This window comes from Vipera ursinii, assembly GCF_947247035.1.
Source record: "Vipera ursinii genome assembly, chromosome: 4".
NCBI lineage: Eukaryota > Metazoa > Chordata > Lepidosauria > Squamata > Viperidae > Vipera > Vipera ursinii.
Window position 1 is genome coordinate 20,383,750 of NC_139514.1, and position 16,067 is coordinate 20,399,816.

A 16,067-nucleotide genomic window follows, 5' to 3' on the forward strand; every position below is an offset into this window, starting at 1 on the left:
TTCAGAATCCATGGACATTATCTTTTCATTTTGATTTCATGAAGAGTGATGAAATGATGCACTTCTTACCCCGTTTAACAGGACGGCTGGCTACAGTAAACATTTTAAGGGCAATTGAAAAATCTTCTAAACGATTTGTAAATTGGCAGAAAGTCTTAAATTCATCCATACTGATACTCTGGAATACCAAAACGTGTGAGATGTTTAGTCAAGACAGCAAAATCCAAGGGTATTCATAAGGGATTTGTCAAATTACTATATAATTACATATAAAATAACTTGATTATATCGTATTGCATTATATTGTTGTAGTTTAGAAAGCTCTTCAGTTATATTATAGATGGTTAATTCAAGATAAGGTAAGTTATACCAACCTCTCCTGCTTGAATTCTCTCTTTCACATTTTGCCAATACATTTCATTATTTTCTTCGTCAGTGAAATACAGTAACCACTCTACAAAATCTTCCTTTCTCATGAAGGTTAGACCTTTGGAAAACTGATTGAATTCCATTTCTTGTACCTCTGCTTGTAAATCCTGCATAAATCTAAAATAAACAAACCAATAATAACACAGCTTAATTAAGTGCAGAAAGGGGCAACCAAAAAGATCAGGGGCTTGAGAGACATCTGTATGAGAAAAAGCTAAAACGTCTGGAGCTCTTTACTATGGTAAAAGATTTAAGGTGCTGGTACTTACCTTTAAAGCCCTGCATGGCTTAGGCCCGGGATATTTGCAGGACCATCTGCTGCCAGGGACGACTTCCCATCGCCCAGTGCGCTCACACAGAGAGGGCCTCCTCAGGGTACCGTCAGCTAGACAATGTCGGCTAGCGACCCCCAGGGGGAGGGCCTTCTCTGTGGGAGCGCCAGCCCTGGGGAACCAACTCCCCCTTGAGCTCTGGATGGCCCCGGATCTCCGGGCCTTTCGCCGCGACCTCAAAACTTTCCTTTTTCATCAGGCTGACCTGAATTGACGACGGGTTTTTAAAATGTTTTAATTTTTAATTGTTTAGTTAATTTATTTGGGGGCTGTTTATTTAATTTCTTTTAACTTTTGTATTGTTGTTTTTATTGTTGTTAGCTGCCCTGAGTCCTTCGGGAGATAGGGCGGCATATAAGTCCCATAAATAATAAATAAATAAATAAATAAATAAATAAATAAATAAATAAATAGTGACTTAAGCAGACATGACTAAAGTATTAAATATAAAATCATATATGCCAAAGAGAAAGGAGACTTTTTTCATTCTCTCAAAACAGTATGATCTGGGATCATCCAATAAAGCTGAACAAAAAGAAATTAGGAACTGACAAAAAGTATTTTTCACAAAACAGAGTTGTGAAAAATAGAGTTGTAGAGTTAATTACCATAAGACATGGTGATGATTACTAATGTGGATGGCTTTAAAGGAGGATTAGATAAATTCATGGAGGACAGGTTTATCAAAGGCTTGGGAATCAGTGTTACCTCTGGGATGGGAGCAATGTGTCAGCTGAGGAGAGAAACAGTATGAGAAGGCAAAGTCTGCACTTCCTGCTTGAAAGCACCCCAGAAGCATTTGGCTCCCCAAAACTAAATGTCAGATTAAGATGGCCTTGGTCTGTTCCAGCAGACTTAACCTTTTGTCAAGATAATTATTTTCACACTTGCAGTTTTAGCCAAATAATATTTTACTCATATCAACTGATGGCACTGTGTAAATAAGGAGTATCCTCTTGGAGTCATTGTTGTAGGAGAATACAACATACAGACCGTTAGCTTCCACCTCCTAACAGCAATACCTTTCATTAGTTCCATGTTGCAGAACAACAGAAATTATGCCAAGAAGGCAGAGTTCTATAAGCTGTTGACTAACACAAGTTGAGTGAAAGAAATCACTAGCTTTTTAAAGATTGCAATCTTAAATCCACTTAGCTGGGAGAAATTAATAAATGCCATGAATAATAAAAACACTGTGAAATCTTGTGCTTGAGCAAGTCTACCACTAGAGTGCCCTCTTAATTCATCTATGTTCATGAGTAACTAGGCTGAAAAAATGTTGATATCTGCTATTTCTTTAAATTTGCCTGAATGAGAAAGCAGACTAAAACATGAAAGTAGATAATGTGCACATATACTTTAATCAAAATCTGTTTAAAAAGAGACTAATAAAACTTCTAAGACATATAAATAACAGAAATGAGAAATTATCTGCTATAAAATACTCTTGTTCAAACAAGCTAATGTCACTTTTATACAAAATTTTGTTAACAAATGTATCATCATCATCAATGAAATATAAATCAAAACTTGGTTATAGAATGGCCATGAGAGAAAAATCAAAATAGTTTCAATTGGGAAAAATGTGACAATGCTACACCAGGCCAAATCCAAAAATGCTAGGGAATTTCTAGAAGCCTGGCATTCTGATAAATCAGCCATCAATAGACACATAGACATTAACAACATCTATAGACTATGCAAAAGAGACAATCAACCACCCTAAAAGAGAAAAAGACTCTAGCACAGGGGTCTTCAAACTTGGCCGTTTAAAGACTTGTGGACTTCAACTCCCAGAATTCGCTGGCTGAAAAATTCTGGGAGTTGAAGTCCACAAGTTATAAAAATCCAAAGTTTGAAGACCCCTGCTCTAGCACCTCTCCACCAGCACTCAGATCAGCATAGATTAACTCCAAGGTCAACTTCAGACTAACAATCAAGTAAGCAATACCCTAATCAAGAACAGCTCAAACAAAGAATTGCTAAGACCGCCCCCACCACCCAGACAGGCAAGACACCAGAATATGAAATGACAGCAAACAGCACTCCTTACTAGCATTGATGATGCTACCTACTTAGGGTAATGAAAGGTCTTCAAGAAAACAAGCAAGCAGAGAGCACCAAGGACTCCTCAGAAAAATCATATCTGTATTTATAAAGAGAGAGATGGGCATGAATATCAATTTTGATTTCTTCCAGTTTCTTATTTGTTAAGGCCTAAATCTGTTTTGTCCCTTTTTTAATCAATTTATGAAGTACATAGAATACTTGCAGGGTGGGAATTTGTTTGTTTATTTATTCAATTTCTATAGCCACTATCTTAAACGAATGACTCAAATAAAAAAGAACAGGACAGGATGGAGAACGAAAATATATATGGCAGCCAAGAGAAATTTTCATAATAGATGTCAATGTAGCCAGGAAACGGGGTCATTCACAAACTTGGAATCATATAAATGTCTGTACAACTGTTTGATTGAAGACCTAGACTGCATTTGCATATTATGTTCACAAGTTACACCATGAACTTGACCTTTTTTAAAATAATATTTACTTGGTTTACTTGGTTTAAATAATGTTTACTTAATATTTACTTGGTTTTTTAATTAGGTTGTCTTTATCTAGATATCTAGATATGCATGGAGAACATATCACAATTTAGCTCAAATTTATGCAGAAATATTGTAAATAAAAGTGTTCACAAACTTTTAAACACTGTATGCAGCTCAGGATTCTCCTCTGGAGTTCTTGGTGTTCTCTTGCTGCTGTCATGATGTTGGGCAACATCTTCAAACAACTAAGCTCAAAGAGCACCAAGAACTCTACAATATTAAGCACTACTACTTAAGCTATAATCAGATGTTCTTCCATCTCGAATTATAGGCCTTTCCAAAATATTTTGTGCTGCCACCCAACCAATTCCTACTTGATGTCTACCTTTTTCTTCATCTGTAACACTGTTCTTTGCAGTTGCTTTTTTTATAGAGCTCAGCCATCTCAGTTCCTTTTATTTTTCGCATGGCATTTTAGACACATCCTACAGTTGCTAGTAGCCATTCTTCTCCCCCCCTCTTTTAAAAAAACAAAAACAAAAAACAACCAAATGAACATTTGACAAATTCCAGATGCTCCCTGAAGAGAACAAAGCATTCCTGTTGCTTCTTGCAAGGTAAGCCAACTGTAGGAGCAGTCTGATTAGGTTGTTCTAGGATAGGTGGACAGTTTCTATATACCTTTGGCTCTCTTCAAATGGAGAACAAAACAAGAGTGACTGCATCTTTATCCACTAGTCTCCTGAGAAAACCAATTTTCTAGATTCATTTCAATCAGGTTTCATTAGCAATTTGGGGACAGAAACTAACTTAGGCACCCTGTGGAGTTCTTGATGTGAAAGCAAAACAAAGACAAAAGGATAAAGGAGGCTGAACGTTGCAGAGGCATTGGTATCTATTTTTAACCACAATGGTGCCAAAATGGTGAAATGTGCACCATATTTAAGGCTTCAGCTCAACCCTGGTAAGACTAAGTGATTGCAGGTTTTCTGACTTCAGTGACCTTCCATCTTTATCTCTAAATGGGGTTGCATGCCCCACGGCTGGTGCATAACTCGGGGATTCTTCTGGACACATTCAAAAAGCAGGAGACACCTATAATTAGGGTTTTGTACAGGTTCACCTTATGGACCAATTACACCTGGACCAGGGGATCCAACGTATGGTAATTCATGCTTTAGTTACTTACTAAAGTGGATTATCATAACAAGGTCTACATAGGGCTATCCCTGAATAGCATTTGGAAGCTGCAGCTGATTCAAAATGCAGCAGTGTGGACTGCATTGGGCACTTCATGAAACGGCCTTGTGACACCTCTGCTTCACAAGCTGTATTGACTCTCTAAAGGTACAATTCAAGTCACTGATTATTACTTATAAAACCTTTATGGCATAGGCAATATCTGCCTTGGCAATTTCTGGTTTTCAAGCAAGAATTGGGAGGTTTGGCATGTTGTAGATTCCTCAAATATCATCTATTGTGGTGCTTAGCTATGGAACAGTGCCCCCTCTCCCCAATATAGGTCCTGATTCCCCTGGTCTTTTGTGAGGTATTAAAGACCAGGATGATCTATATGGATTATTATATTGGTTTCTATAGATTATAGTTTGTTGGTTTTATTCCTCTGTATGTTATCCAGTGTCAGTTTTATGAGATGTTTGTATTTCCTGCATGACATCACGCACTAGATAAGAGCAGTGTTTGAATCACAAAGTATGTGTCTGGTCCATTGCAGATGGATAAGAGGACTCTTTAAGGATTCTCTTTGACAGTATTTGCATGTGTATACATTTTGAATACTCACAACTCCACTATGTTCAGGGAAGTGAAAAGGAGCATGACTGGGAAGGGAACACAACTAACAGAATATATTCTGTCATGTCCTATCCCTGTATAAAAGGGCAGTGGTGGGATTCAGCCAGTTTGCACCACTTTGGCGGAACTGGTAGCTAATATTTTGTTGCCCAGGCCCAGAATGGACTTCCAGAAGTGGCATCCACACAGAGAACCAGTTGTTCACATATTTGAATCCCACCACTGATAAAGGGTGTATAATAGCCATTGTTAAAACAATAGATTCTACAGAAATACGGATACTGCATCACAGCTCTGCAAGTCACAACAAAATATAATGTTAAAGCAAAAATGTAATATATAAAAAAGGAGAAAGCTAAATTTCCTGGGGCAATGCATCAAGAAATAAACAGTAACTGTTCAGTCCCTTAAAGCAGCGTTTCCCAACCTTAGGAACTTGAAGATGCGTGGACTTCAACTCCCAGAATTCCCCAGCCAGCTATGCTGGCTGGGGAATTCTGGGAGTTGAAGTCCACGCATCTTCAAGTTCCTAAGGTTGGGAAACGCTGCCTTAAAGAATCAAAACTATTTATAGCATTGTTCTGCCAATTTCAATAAGCCCAACCAAGCCACATGCGCATCACAACCTGTGTATGAAGCATTTTTTTAAAATTATCCCTGGACTACACAAAATTCTGCCATTCCTTTTTTCCACTTATGTAGCTGGTTTTGGATCTGTATCCTGAATTACCATTTATTAATTACCATGCTGAATTTGAACCCACATGAAACTTTCCTGTTTCCTGTTTCCTAGCCCTTCTCAATTTCCCTTCCAATTTTGCAATGCTTGAAAAAAACAACAATGCTAGTTTAAAAGCTTTATTGCCAGCATGAAATACATAACATGCATACGAGGCAAATTGCCTTCTTAATGGTAGAGAATAAATAAAACTAATCAGGTGCACCATGAAGTAGAAGTCACAACCCATGTAATGATCTGCTATACAGAAGACTTGCTGTGTAGCATGATTTAAAGTCACTTCTGCATGCTAACTTTAAATTATGTGTTGCAAAGAACAACAAATCAACAGGAAAAGTGAAAGACTAAATAATAAAGCCTACATTTCATGTCAGTATTTTGAAAAAACAAAATCTCTTAAGCATACATAAGCACCATTAAGCCTTATGAATGAATCTTCCCCCCTCCCCCATCAACATCATTTTAAGGAATGTAAATTACATAGTTAACAATATCTAAGCTTCCGTGACAGGTTTTAAAGCAGCCTAATCAAATGTAATCACTCCTGCTTTCTCTGGCTACTCTGCTGATCAATGGAAAGCCTTTTTAACATGAACTTGGAAAATGATAAAAGCATTTGCCATCATTTTCCCCTCTGCCTTTGACAATGATCTATGTCTGTACAGCTCATCAGTCATCTGTTGTAAAAACATCATGGCACTTTGATCAAAAAGCCAACAATAGCCTTCCATGTGAGGTAGAAATTTGAAAAACTATGAGATAGAAATCACATTTTTTCCTGAACAACAGACCCCAGAAATGATGTGCTTGAGTTACTTACAAATAAAATAATGTGAAAAGTGATATCTCCACAGAGCTTTAAAGAAAAATAGACACTGATCCTTTCATTCACCTTTCTATTCATTAAAACAAACTATACTGTCATGTCACAAGGCAGATGGATTGTGGATATATGTGGTCAGTGATAAGGAGACACATACCAAGTGCATGAAAAAGAAATGCCTCTGTTGAAAAATTACCTATATAAAACCCTATTCTTATCCTAACAGCTCTAAGAGCAAAATGTGGGAGTCCAATTTTGATTACAAGCTTCTATCTGTGTGGTAGGCAGAGGTCTTTAACCTACATTTGTTGAATGTAGTAGGTACACAGAATTATCAGTGTTATGCCTCATTAGATCAATGCAGGATTTTATCTAATTACCTGAGACATTCCATTTCACACATTAAATGCAAACAACCTTTTACTAGTGCACTCTGGACTTAACACAATTTAAGACCTCACTGAAAGAGAAAAAGGAACAAAGGAAATGAACACATTTAGAATTTAAGCATATCAAAAACTTATTTTCTTGCAGAACCGAAGCATATCCTAAATACATGGAAGTGCAAGTTTTTGTGGCATTAGGCATGGCTAAATCAGAATTTCTCCTTTTTTTCCTATCTTAACACCATCCCTCCACCATTCAATACATTACTTTTAAATCAAAATTAGATACAGTGTTTACATGATTTGCATGCATATTTTTCTAATATTATTATTCTGCAATTAAATTCCCATGTAAAATGCATTTCGCTACTTTCAACAATATACATCTTTTTGTGCCCATTTATCCAGTTTTGCACTTCGTTCAAAATTGTAGCACAACATTCAGAAATATACAAATCCTGGAGAATAACTAAATTTTGATTTGGAAAATGTTAATTGGATAAATTTGTACTGGAACACGAATTAAATAAATTTCTCATCCATCTCCAGAAACATCTACTTAGGTTTTAGCTGAGAGTAAATGCATTCTAGATAGCTATGTACGTCCACTAGAAAGAAACTGGGAAAATAACTTGATTATGACCAACTGTATTGCAAGTTTTTCACTGTTCCAGATTCTTAGGCTTGCTACTTCTAAGCAAAAATATAACAAAATAAAAACATGAGGGAACAGACATGAAACTTGACATGAAAAACACAAGATTTCTTTTTGTGAGATGAATGGAAGAAATGCTATGCATGTTTAAAAGAGGACTGATCATACTGAGTAAAAATAACACGATCCATTTCTGAATTCAGGATTAACCAGATGAATATTGTATTTGAGTTGTGAATGGGGCTGCTTCCGACACCAGCATCAGTGTTAATTGTGAAAGAAGCAGTTGTATTATGAATTCCATCTAAGTGATTTAGGCTTAACAACAACAAAATAACAGAGTTGAAAAGGACCTTGGAGGCCTTCTACTCCAACTTCCTGCTCAACCAGGAAACCCTGCACCATTTCAAACAAATCTCTTCTTTTCTTTCCAATGTCTTGGCTTTCCAACATTTACATTTACAATGCAGAAAGGAGCCACTATACAGAGGTTCCAATAGCCCAAAGATACCATTGGACACACATAAGAGGAATCTTAAAGTGAAAAGGGCCAGTACTGAGCTAAATGGACAAATCCTCTCAAATGTTCTTTGGAAAGATACACCTGCCCATGTATCCTATTTAGTACAATGCTTTGGCCAAACTATTTAAATGGTGAGCATTATTGATGTATTTCATGTATTGGTATAATATAGGCAACAATATGCTGATTAATAAGGTGTTGCTAATGACCTATAAAGCCCTAAATGGCTTGGGTCCGGACTATCTAAGGGAACACCTGCTGCCGGCATCATCTTCCCATCGTCCTGTGCGCCCCCACAGGGAGGGCCTTCTCAGGGTACCGCCGGTTAATGAATGCCGGTGGGTTATTCCCAGGGGAAGGGCGTTCTTTGTGGGTGCGCCTGCCCTATGGAACCAATTACCCACAGAACCTAGGACTGCCCCCGACCTTCGCTCATTTCGCCGGGACCTGAAAACTTGGCTCTTCGATCTGTTTGGTCCAGACTGTGGGGTTGTTAATTTAACTGGGTTTTAGATTTACTCTTGGGGCTTGAATTTAATTTGTTTTAATTGTTTTTAATTTTTTGTATTCATGGTTTTAACTGCCCTGTAAACCGCCCTGAGTCCTACGGGAATAGGGCGGTATACAAATCCAATAAAATAAAATAAATAAATAAATAAATAATAATGCAGTGAATGTCAACTATCCAGCTGGCATTTCCAGAAAAAGAAACTCTCAGGACTTGATTTTATCAAGAGTATAATACTTTACTGAAAATCTACATTGGCACAAAAGAAGCGAAACCAGGTCTGATTTTCCCACTCAGAGGCTTGCTTAGTTAAACAACAGGCTCCTTTGTCCCCACCCACCGGGTGTTCACATTGTCCAATAGTAACATTTCTTCTTGTTATGGAAACAGTCCACTTCCCCACTGAGCACCTGCATTAGTGACTTTGGCTCTCACAAGCCTCGGTTGCCTAGATAACACTCCTCCTCTACCCCCCCCCCTTTGCATTCCATCTCATTGTCAAGATATGACTGAGGGAGAAAATGTAGGTGAAAAGGCGAATCAATCTTGACAGTGATTAGACAAAAAGAATCCTCACTTGCATAGAATAGTGTAAGCAAATCTGGGATAAAACTGGACTGGCTTTCATTTGGTCTGACATTGTTCAAAATATTCCCAAACTGATAGGCGTTATTTTTATTGTTATGAGGGAATGTTGGGTGTCTTTGGGCCAGTCACTCTTTCTCAAACCAGCCATCTCACATGTTTGCTGTGGGGAAAACAGGCAGGCAGGATAAAAATCTTAAGCCTTGCACCTGAGAATCAGAATTTTTGTATTAAGACAGAAGGTATAGTAGACATCAATGGTTTGGGACAGCTACAAGTGACTGTATGCCATATTTTCAAAATTTACTGAGAATCATTTTTACTGACATCCAAATTAGAAAGAAGGTGCTACCGGAGTCTAAGAAAACCAAAATAACATTTTATTTCCGTGTACAGTGATATTTTGTCCTTCACTTATGAAGACTTCAATTCAGTGCTGATTCATGAAAGAGCAAGTTGTGGCTATTCCTCTGGATTGACATGCCCTGCTTAAGCTGCCATGATGAAAAAGTCCTTGCCGTGTTCTGGCTGGTACACTGATTATAGCTCTACTGAATCAGGATGATCTGGCAATGGTAACTGAATCCTGATCACTTCTTGACTCTATATAGAATACTCTCTTTCCCAAAAATATGTTTGTTCCTGATGCTCCTTGTAGCTCTCAAGGCCATGAAGATGAAACAGGTAGTTCTTGACTTACAACCATTCATTTAGTGACTGTTCCAAGTTGCAACAGCTTTGAGAAAAGTGACTTAAGAACAATCCTTGTACCAATGACCATTGCAGAATCCTCATGGTTATGTGATCAAAAACTCAAGTGCTTGGGTATATACAATGGTTGCAGCATCCCAGGGTCATGTGATTGCCATTTGAGACCTTCCCAGATGATCTCTGACTAGCAAGGTCAACAGGGAAAGTCAGATTTGTTTAACAAATATGCAATTCACTTAACTGTAATGGTTTGCTTAACAACTGTGGCAAAAAAGGTCATAAAAGTGGGCGCAACTCACAACTGCCTTGGTTAGCAATGAAAATTCTGGTCCCAATTTGTGGTCATATGTTACAACATTTTATGTTACTTGCTTTGTTGTACACTGCCTGAGTCAGTGTGATTTACAAGTAATGTAAATAAAATAAACATTTTAAAGACAAGTTGAAATCATGACTGACAATGTATGAAGCAAGGACGGTCATGAAAGGACAGAAAAGTATGGATGCATTCAGTCAGTGGTGTAGATGAATATTAGTTTCAGCTGTGTTCTTTCACTTCAGGTCTTTAATATATTCTGATTTGTATTTCCTACCCATTTTCTATGCTCTGAATAATATTGTTATATTATGCACAATGTTAAATGTCTCCATTGTTAAAAGGGGAGAGCATAATAGGCATGCATATTTAAAATTAAAATATGAAATCAAAATATGGAAAATGCATAACTTTCTTTCACAAACACTTCTGGATCTGAAATTTGGATGCCAAAATATTCTTATCTTCTCAATGTATATCTAGATGACTCTATTTCACGTGCTTCTGCCTACCCTGATATAAATATATCTCAAGCTATATTTTTCAGCAGATGGTAACCTTTAGGAAAATAATTATGAATGTTAGCATTTAAAATAATCCTGAGGAAAACATAATAGGATTCAAGCAGAGGGACCCATTTGCAAGATTCTGCAAAGAAAATGATTGATATTAAATTTATTTATATTACTAAGTAGGATATTTTCTTCAGCATTTTTCAAGGTAGAAGTCGTATAACTTCAAGTCTTATTTTCTATTTCATAGGATAAAGGGGCCATTTGTCTGCATTTAAACAGTGTCTTTTTAAAAAATAGCATTTTAAGAATTTATTCCCAACATAGGATCAACTAATGCTCATTTTAATTAAGTGTTGAGTAAAAAATGTTTAATTTAAAACATATCATATTACAATCCTGACTTGAAGCACAGAGCAGTGCACCACATGACATTAAAAAGATAGAATAAAATACAGAATTGTAGTAATCTACATAAAAGTCAGATGAAGATAATCAGAATCTCTATTATTAGTTAAGCATGACTTGTTTTATTAAATGTCTAAAAGTAAGAACTGAAGCATTTTCTGAGGCATTTTCTGGGAATAGAACTATAGAAATTAGTGCTATTAAAGCATTCCATAAGGAAACACTATCTTGACATAACATCTAATGCAATTCCCACAGTGTCTCAAATATGGGAAGTTATTTGGGATCCTTCTGAAATAAAAGATATGACAATTATTTTTAAAAAGGCTATAAAAATCAGGATGCGATTCCAAAGTAACTTTTTACATCTTGCAGCAAAGAACAGAACAGGATGATACAAGGTAGTTCTTGACTTACGGACACAATTAGGACCAGAATTTCCATTGCTAAGCAAGATGGTTGTTAAGTGAATCATGCTCGATTTTTATGACCTTTTTTGCTATGGTTAAGTGATTCACTGCTAAGTGAATCATGAAGTTGATAATTAATCCAACTTCTACCATTAGCTTTGCTTGTAGGTCACAAATAGCGTTCAGATGACCTCAGGATGCCGCACTTGTCATAAACACATGCCGGTTGCCAAGCACCTGAATTCTGATCACGTGGGGATGCTTTGATGGTCATATGTGTGAGAATCAATTGTTAGTCACTTTTTTCAGTGGCATTATAACTTTGAATGGTCACTAAGTAAATGGCTGTATGTCAAGGAGCACCTGTAGTTGATATTAATTAAAAGCAACCTTATCATGCATCCAAGTTTGTCATGGTTTTTTTTTGCCCCATGTGGACATTATGGCTGATTTACAAAAAGTCTCAGTCTCTCCCAGAAAGGCAGAATGTGGACTTAGTCATCTACCAACGATATTCATTCACACTTTGAGAACTTAAATTATTAAACCAGGGGTGTCAAACTGCTGGTCCATGGCCCGGATGCGTCCTGCCAAAACCACGCCCACCCCATTGCCGGCAATGGGAAAAAAGTTGTGATATCTCGTGACACATCACGTGACATCGCGAGTTTGACACTCCTGTATTAAACCCTTGATTCCCCCTTTGTCTTCAGAAGTATTGGGTTAACCACCTGACAAACCTGGAATAAGTTTTAAAAGAGTACTAAACCCATATATTCTGTTTTTGCCTCTGTAAGCCTGTTGATCATAATCCTTGTCCAGGTTTAATGGTTTTAAATACGTGAGCCCAATTCAAAGAGTTTATAATGTTACCTTTGGAATTCTGAATACTGAAGTTTATCTTTTCCTCCTTTTCCAAAAAAGTGGACCAGTAACATGGTGTTGATATCAGCACCTTCCATTTCTGATTCCTGTAAGCAAGTAACAACAAATCAGGAGCTAACATTTGGTGGAATACCTCCAGATTTATTTGTACTTTTGTAATCGAGTCATAAATAACTGAAGGAAAAAAAATGGAATTATTTACCCTGAACAATGCAAACTAAAATCCAGAATGAACTTTAAATAAAGACGCCTTCACAGAAATGAAGAAATTTATTATTATAGTATGATAATTATCAATTTGTTCAGACTTCAAATAACAACTTTCTCAAATTCTATCTTGGTGTTAAAAATTGCTTTCTCTTTTTTAATGTATGGTTTTGTTGTAGGGACATGTATGCAGTTCCTATGGACAATTTCAAAAAAAATTATCAGAATATTTTAGCCCCATTTCCAATGGGTATATGAAAAAAAATAGTTTTTAATGTTGATCACATAAGCTTCAAGAAGAATTCTATTAGGAGTTAGTCAAGCCTCATTCCAAAAAAGAAACATCCACATAAGGAAGCACTGTATGACAGCTGCAGTTACTTTAAAATATGATTTCTATTCCTACCAGTGAAGAAAAATATTTCAAATGAATAATTATAACAAATACTTTTATCAGTTATTAATGCAATTTTTAAAAATGTAGTCCAGGATTCTATGTTTTTTTTTAAAAAAACAAACTCTTAAAATATTTATTGTGATACTTGCAAGTGAATATTTACAGTATAAATATTGTTGATTCCAGCAAATTCTTATCTCTATCTGGGAAAACTAAATTTACTTTAGAAAAAATGTAAAAGATAAAGAGTTCTAAATTTATATATCAAACTTTACCTATGCAGTTAGATATGCCAAAATATGAAGCCAATAGCTACATGAATTCATCTATTCAAGAGAAATAAATAATTCATATATAGTTGATTTTTCCTTTAGTAAAAAATGCTTAGGAGAAATCAAGGAATGTATTTCTATATTTCAGTTATTTCATTTTTTTCTGATGGCTGAAACTACGCAAAGCGAGGGGGGCTTCTACGTTATAATTTTCTTTCAGCGCTTAGATTAAGTGGGATTTCTTTGAACACAACAACACACTAAACATCATGGAATCCATATGGATTTCAACAGTACCCTCCTTATGACATCTACATTGATCTCTGTGTCTTTTCTTCTGCTGAAGAAAAAAGTTGAGACAGAGATCTATTTCAGGATTCAAATTCGAGTGGTTATTTGAATTTTAGTATTATCATTAGGTTGTATTAGTTTGGTGTGTTTCATGCTTATTGCACAGGTAACAACACACTTCATGGGAAAGGGGATAGCACTCATTTGTCCGATGCTACTTTCCACTAAACTAAGTAAAACGGGCCACATTTAGAACACTTAAAACAGCTTATTGTGCATGCGGTATTTTATCATTCACTTTTGTAACTGAAAATATAAACATTAAGTTCAGTATTAACTCACTACACCTGGGAATGATACAATTGATAGTGATAATATGCTGCAAAAGAGGTAGGGAAACATTTTGTTTGGTGAAAATATTTGGAATTTTGATAGAACATTGTAGGTGCTCTTGCAAAACATCTGCTACGATGATGCAGGCTGTCTAGTTATAAAATTTACTGAATGGCCAGCTGAAATGTTATGGTTCCCTTTCCTCTGATTTCCTAGGATGGTGTTTTTTTCCTCTTCTTTTTTTTACTGTGTGTCCTTTTTGTGGACGGGAGCCAATTCTCAAACAAAGACTGAGCAAGAGCTTCTACCCATTTCTAATTGCTGCTGAACTCAGAAATATTTACCTACTGCCATGAACCCTTGTAGAGTGTAAAAACTAGCAAATAAGAAAGACAAGTTAATAATGTAAATAACAAGGGTACTAGAAGTGAGAGCTTTGTTTACAGCATAAATGTGGCCACCCTTTTCATAGCTGGGGAGGCTTGGGGGGGGGTTGAAAAATTTGCTGAGATTTAATGGCATTCAATTTGCCCCTTGATTCTCTCACGCCCCACAAAGAACTAGGCAACTTGCAAGTCTCATGCAGATCCCAGAGATGGGAGGTGGTGGTGGTGGAAAGAAATGTCTGGAATTTGCAAATCAGGGAGGAGAAACACATTGAAGCTTGCACGATTCTGAACTCCTGGCTTTGCAGTTACAAAACCTGTAACCAGTTTTGGTTGCAACAGGAAACCAAGCTGTTTTACCATGTTTTTAAATTAAGGAAAAGGTCAATAATGAAATATAGAACCTTTTATTAAATGTAGTTTCTAAAGTAAAAAAAATACACAACATAATAAATGTTATCCTAAGGAGATTCCATAACGGAAAATGGAATTTCTGCATATTTAGTACATTTGCAAAAAAAAGACAAGGTGATCACAAGCAGCATTGACCAAAGTCATGATTGATGGAGGTCAATATTTATGGGCTCAACTGGTAACAATTATGACATTAATAAACATCATTAATAAACAAAAGAAATAAATGAAACATGTATATGGTGTATCTGTAAAACTAAGAAAATTGGAGCATATAATGGAATTATATTGAAAATTTTAGACTGCATTAGAACAATCTACTAAACCCACTGTAAGAAAATTAATGGGCAAGCATTCCTCTTATCCTGCAAAGCCAGTAATACCACGTCCATACTCATATAATTGGTTACTGCTTTCCTCTGGGATGTTTTTTCAACTTCTCCATGTAGCCTAGGGCATGGTAGGATATGTTAATTGTCTCCCATCCAAGTATTAATCAGGTCTAATGCTTTTTTTAAAAAATTAGCCAATGTTGTAAAGGTGCAATCACCTACTGTGGACCCTTCCAACTTGAACAACTATATGTTTATTATTTTTGTAAGTTTTATATTATTTACACAATTGTAACTAGAGAAATTTAAAATATACAAATTGTATTAAATATTAGATACTTATAGCCAGTTTGCTATAGGAGTTAAAGGCAGAAGCTGGAGACAGTTTTTGTTGTGCCTTAGGTATAGAGCCAACTGGGTGACTTTGGGTCAGTCACTCCCTCTCAGCTCTAGGAAGAAGGTAATGACAAAAACCTCTGAAGAACGTTAGAAAAAATCATGAGCATGTCCATATAGTCATCAAGAGTGAAGACTGAAGGCACCCAAAAACCAAAATCAAAGAACTAGGCATTAAAACCTAACAGACATTATCATAATATAATCTTTTTTTGGATGATGATCCATAAATCTCCCTTTTATCCTTATTATATACTGTAGCCTTCACCTTAACTCTGAGTTCCCTCAGTTTAGATAAGTATCTCAGGAAAAAACCCCTCAGCCATTAGTTTATTTACAGTATATATACATAGACTAAGTAAATAAATAAACATCACAAGTATTTTAACAAAGAACAAATGATATAGATGCATCAGAAAATTCATATGAATCTTCCTTGGACTGGTACCT

The 16,067-nt window shown here is 36.2% G+C and overlaps 1 protein-coding gene across 5 annotated transcripts in view; it reads right to left on the minus strand.

The window, feature by feature from the left end:
• MICU2 (mitochondrial calcium uptake 2) overlaps positions 1-16,067 on the minus strand; it is a 71,245-nt gene that overhangs the window by 9,495 nt on the left and 45,683 nt on the right. For all 5 annotated transcript variants that reach the window (XR_014492375.1, XR_014492376.1, XR_014492377.1 and 2 more), the window contains exons 8-10: positions 12,578-12,675; positions 375-546; positions 70-178 (exon numbers count right to left, since the gene is read on the minus strand). Coding sequence is in view for 2 of the 5 variants with exons in the window: in XM_083361538.1 (XP_083217664.1) it covers positions 70-178; positions 375-546; positions 12,578-12,675 (379 nt within the window). In the remaining 3 variants the exon portion in view is untranslated. The remainder of the gene's footprint in view (positions 1-69; positions 179-374; positions 547-12,577; positions 12,676-16,067) is intronic.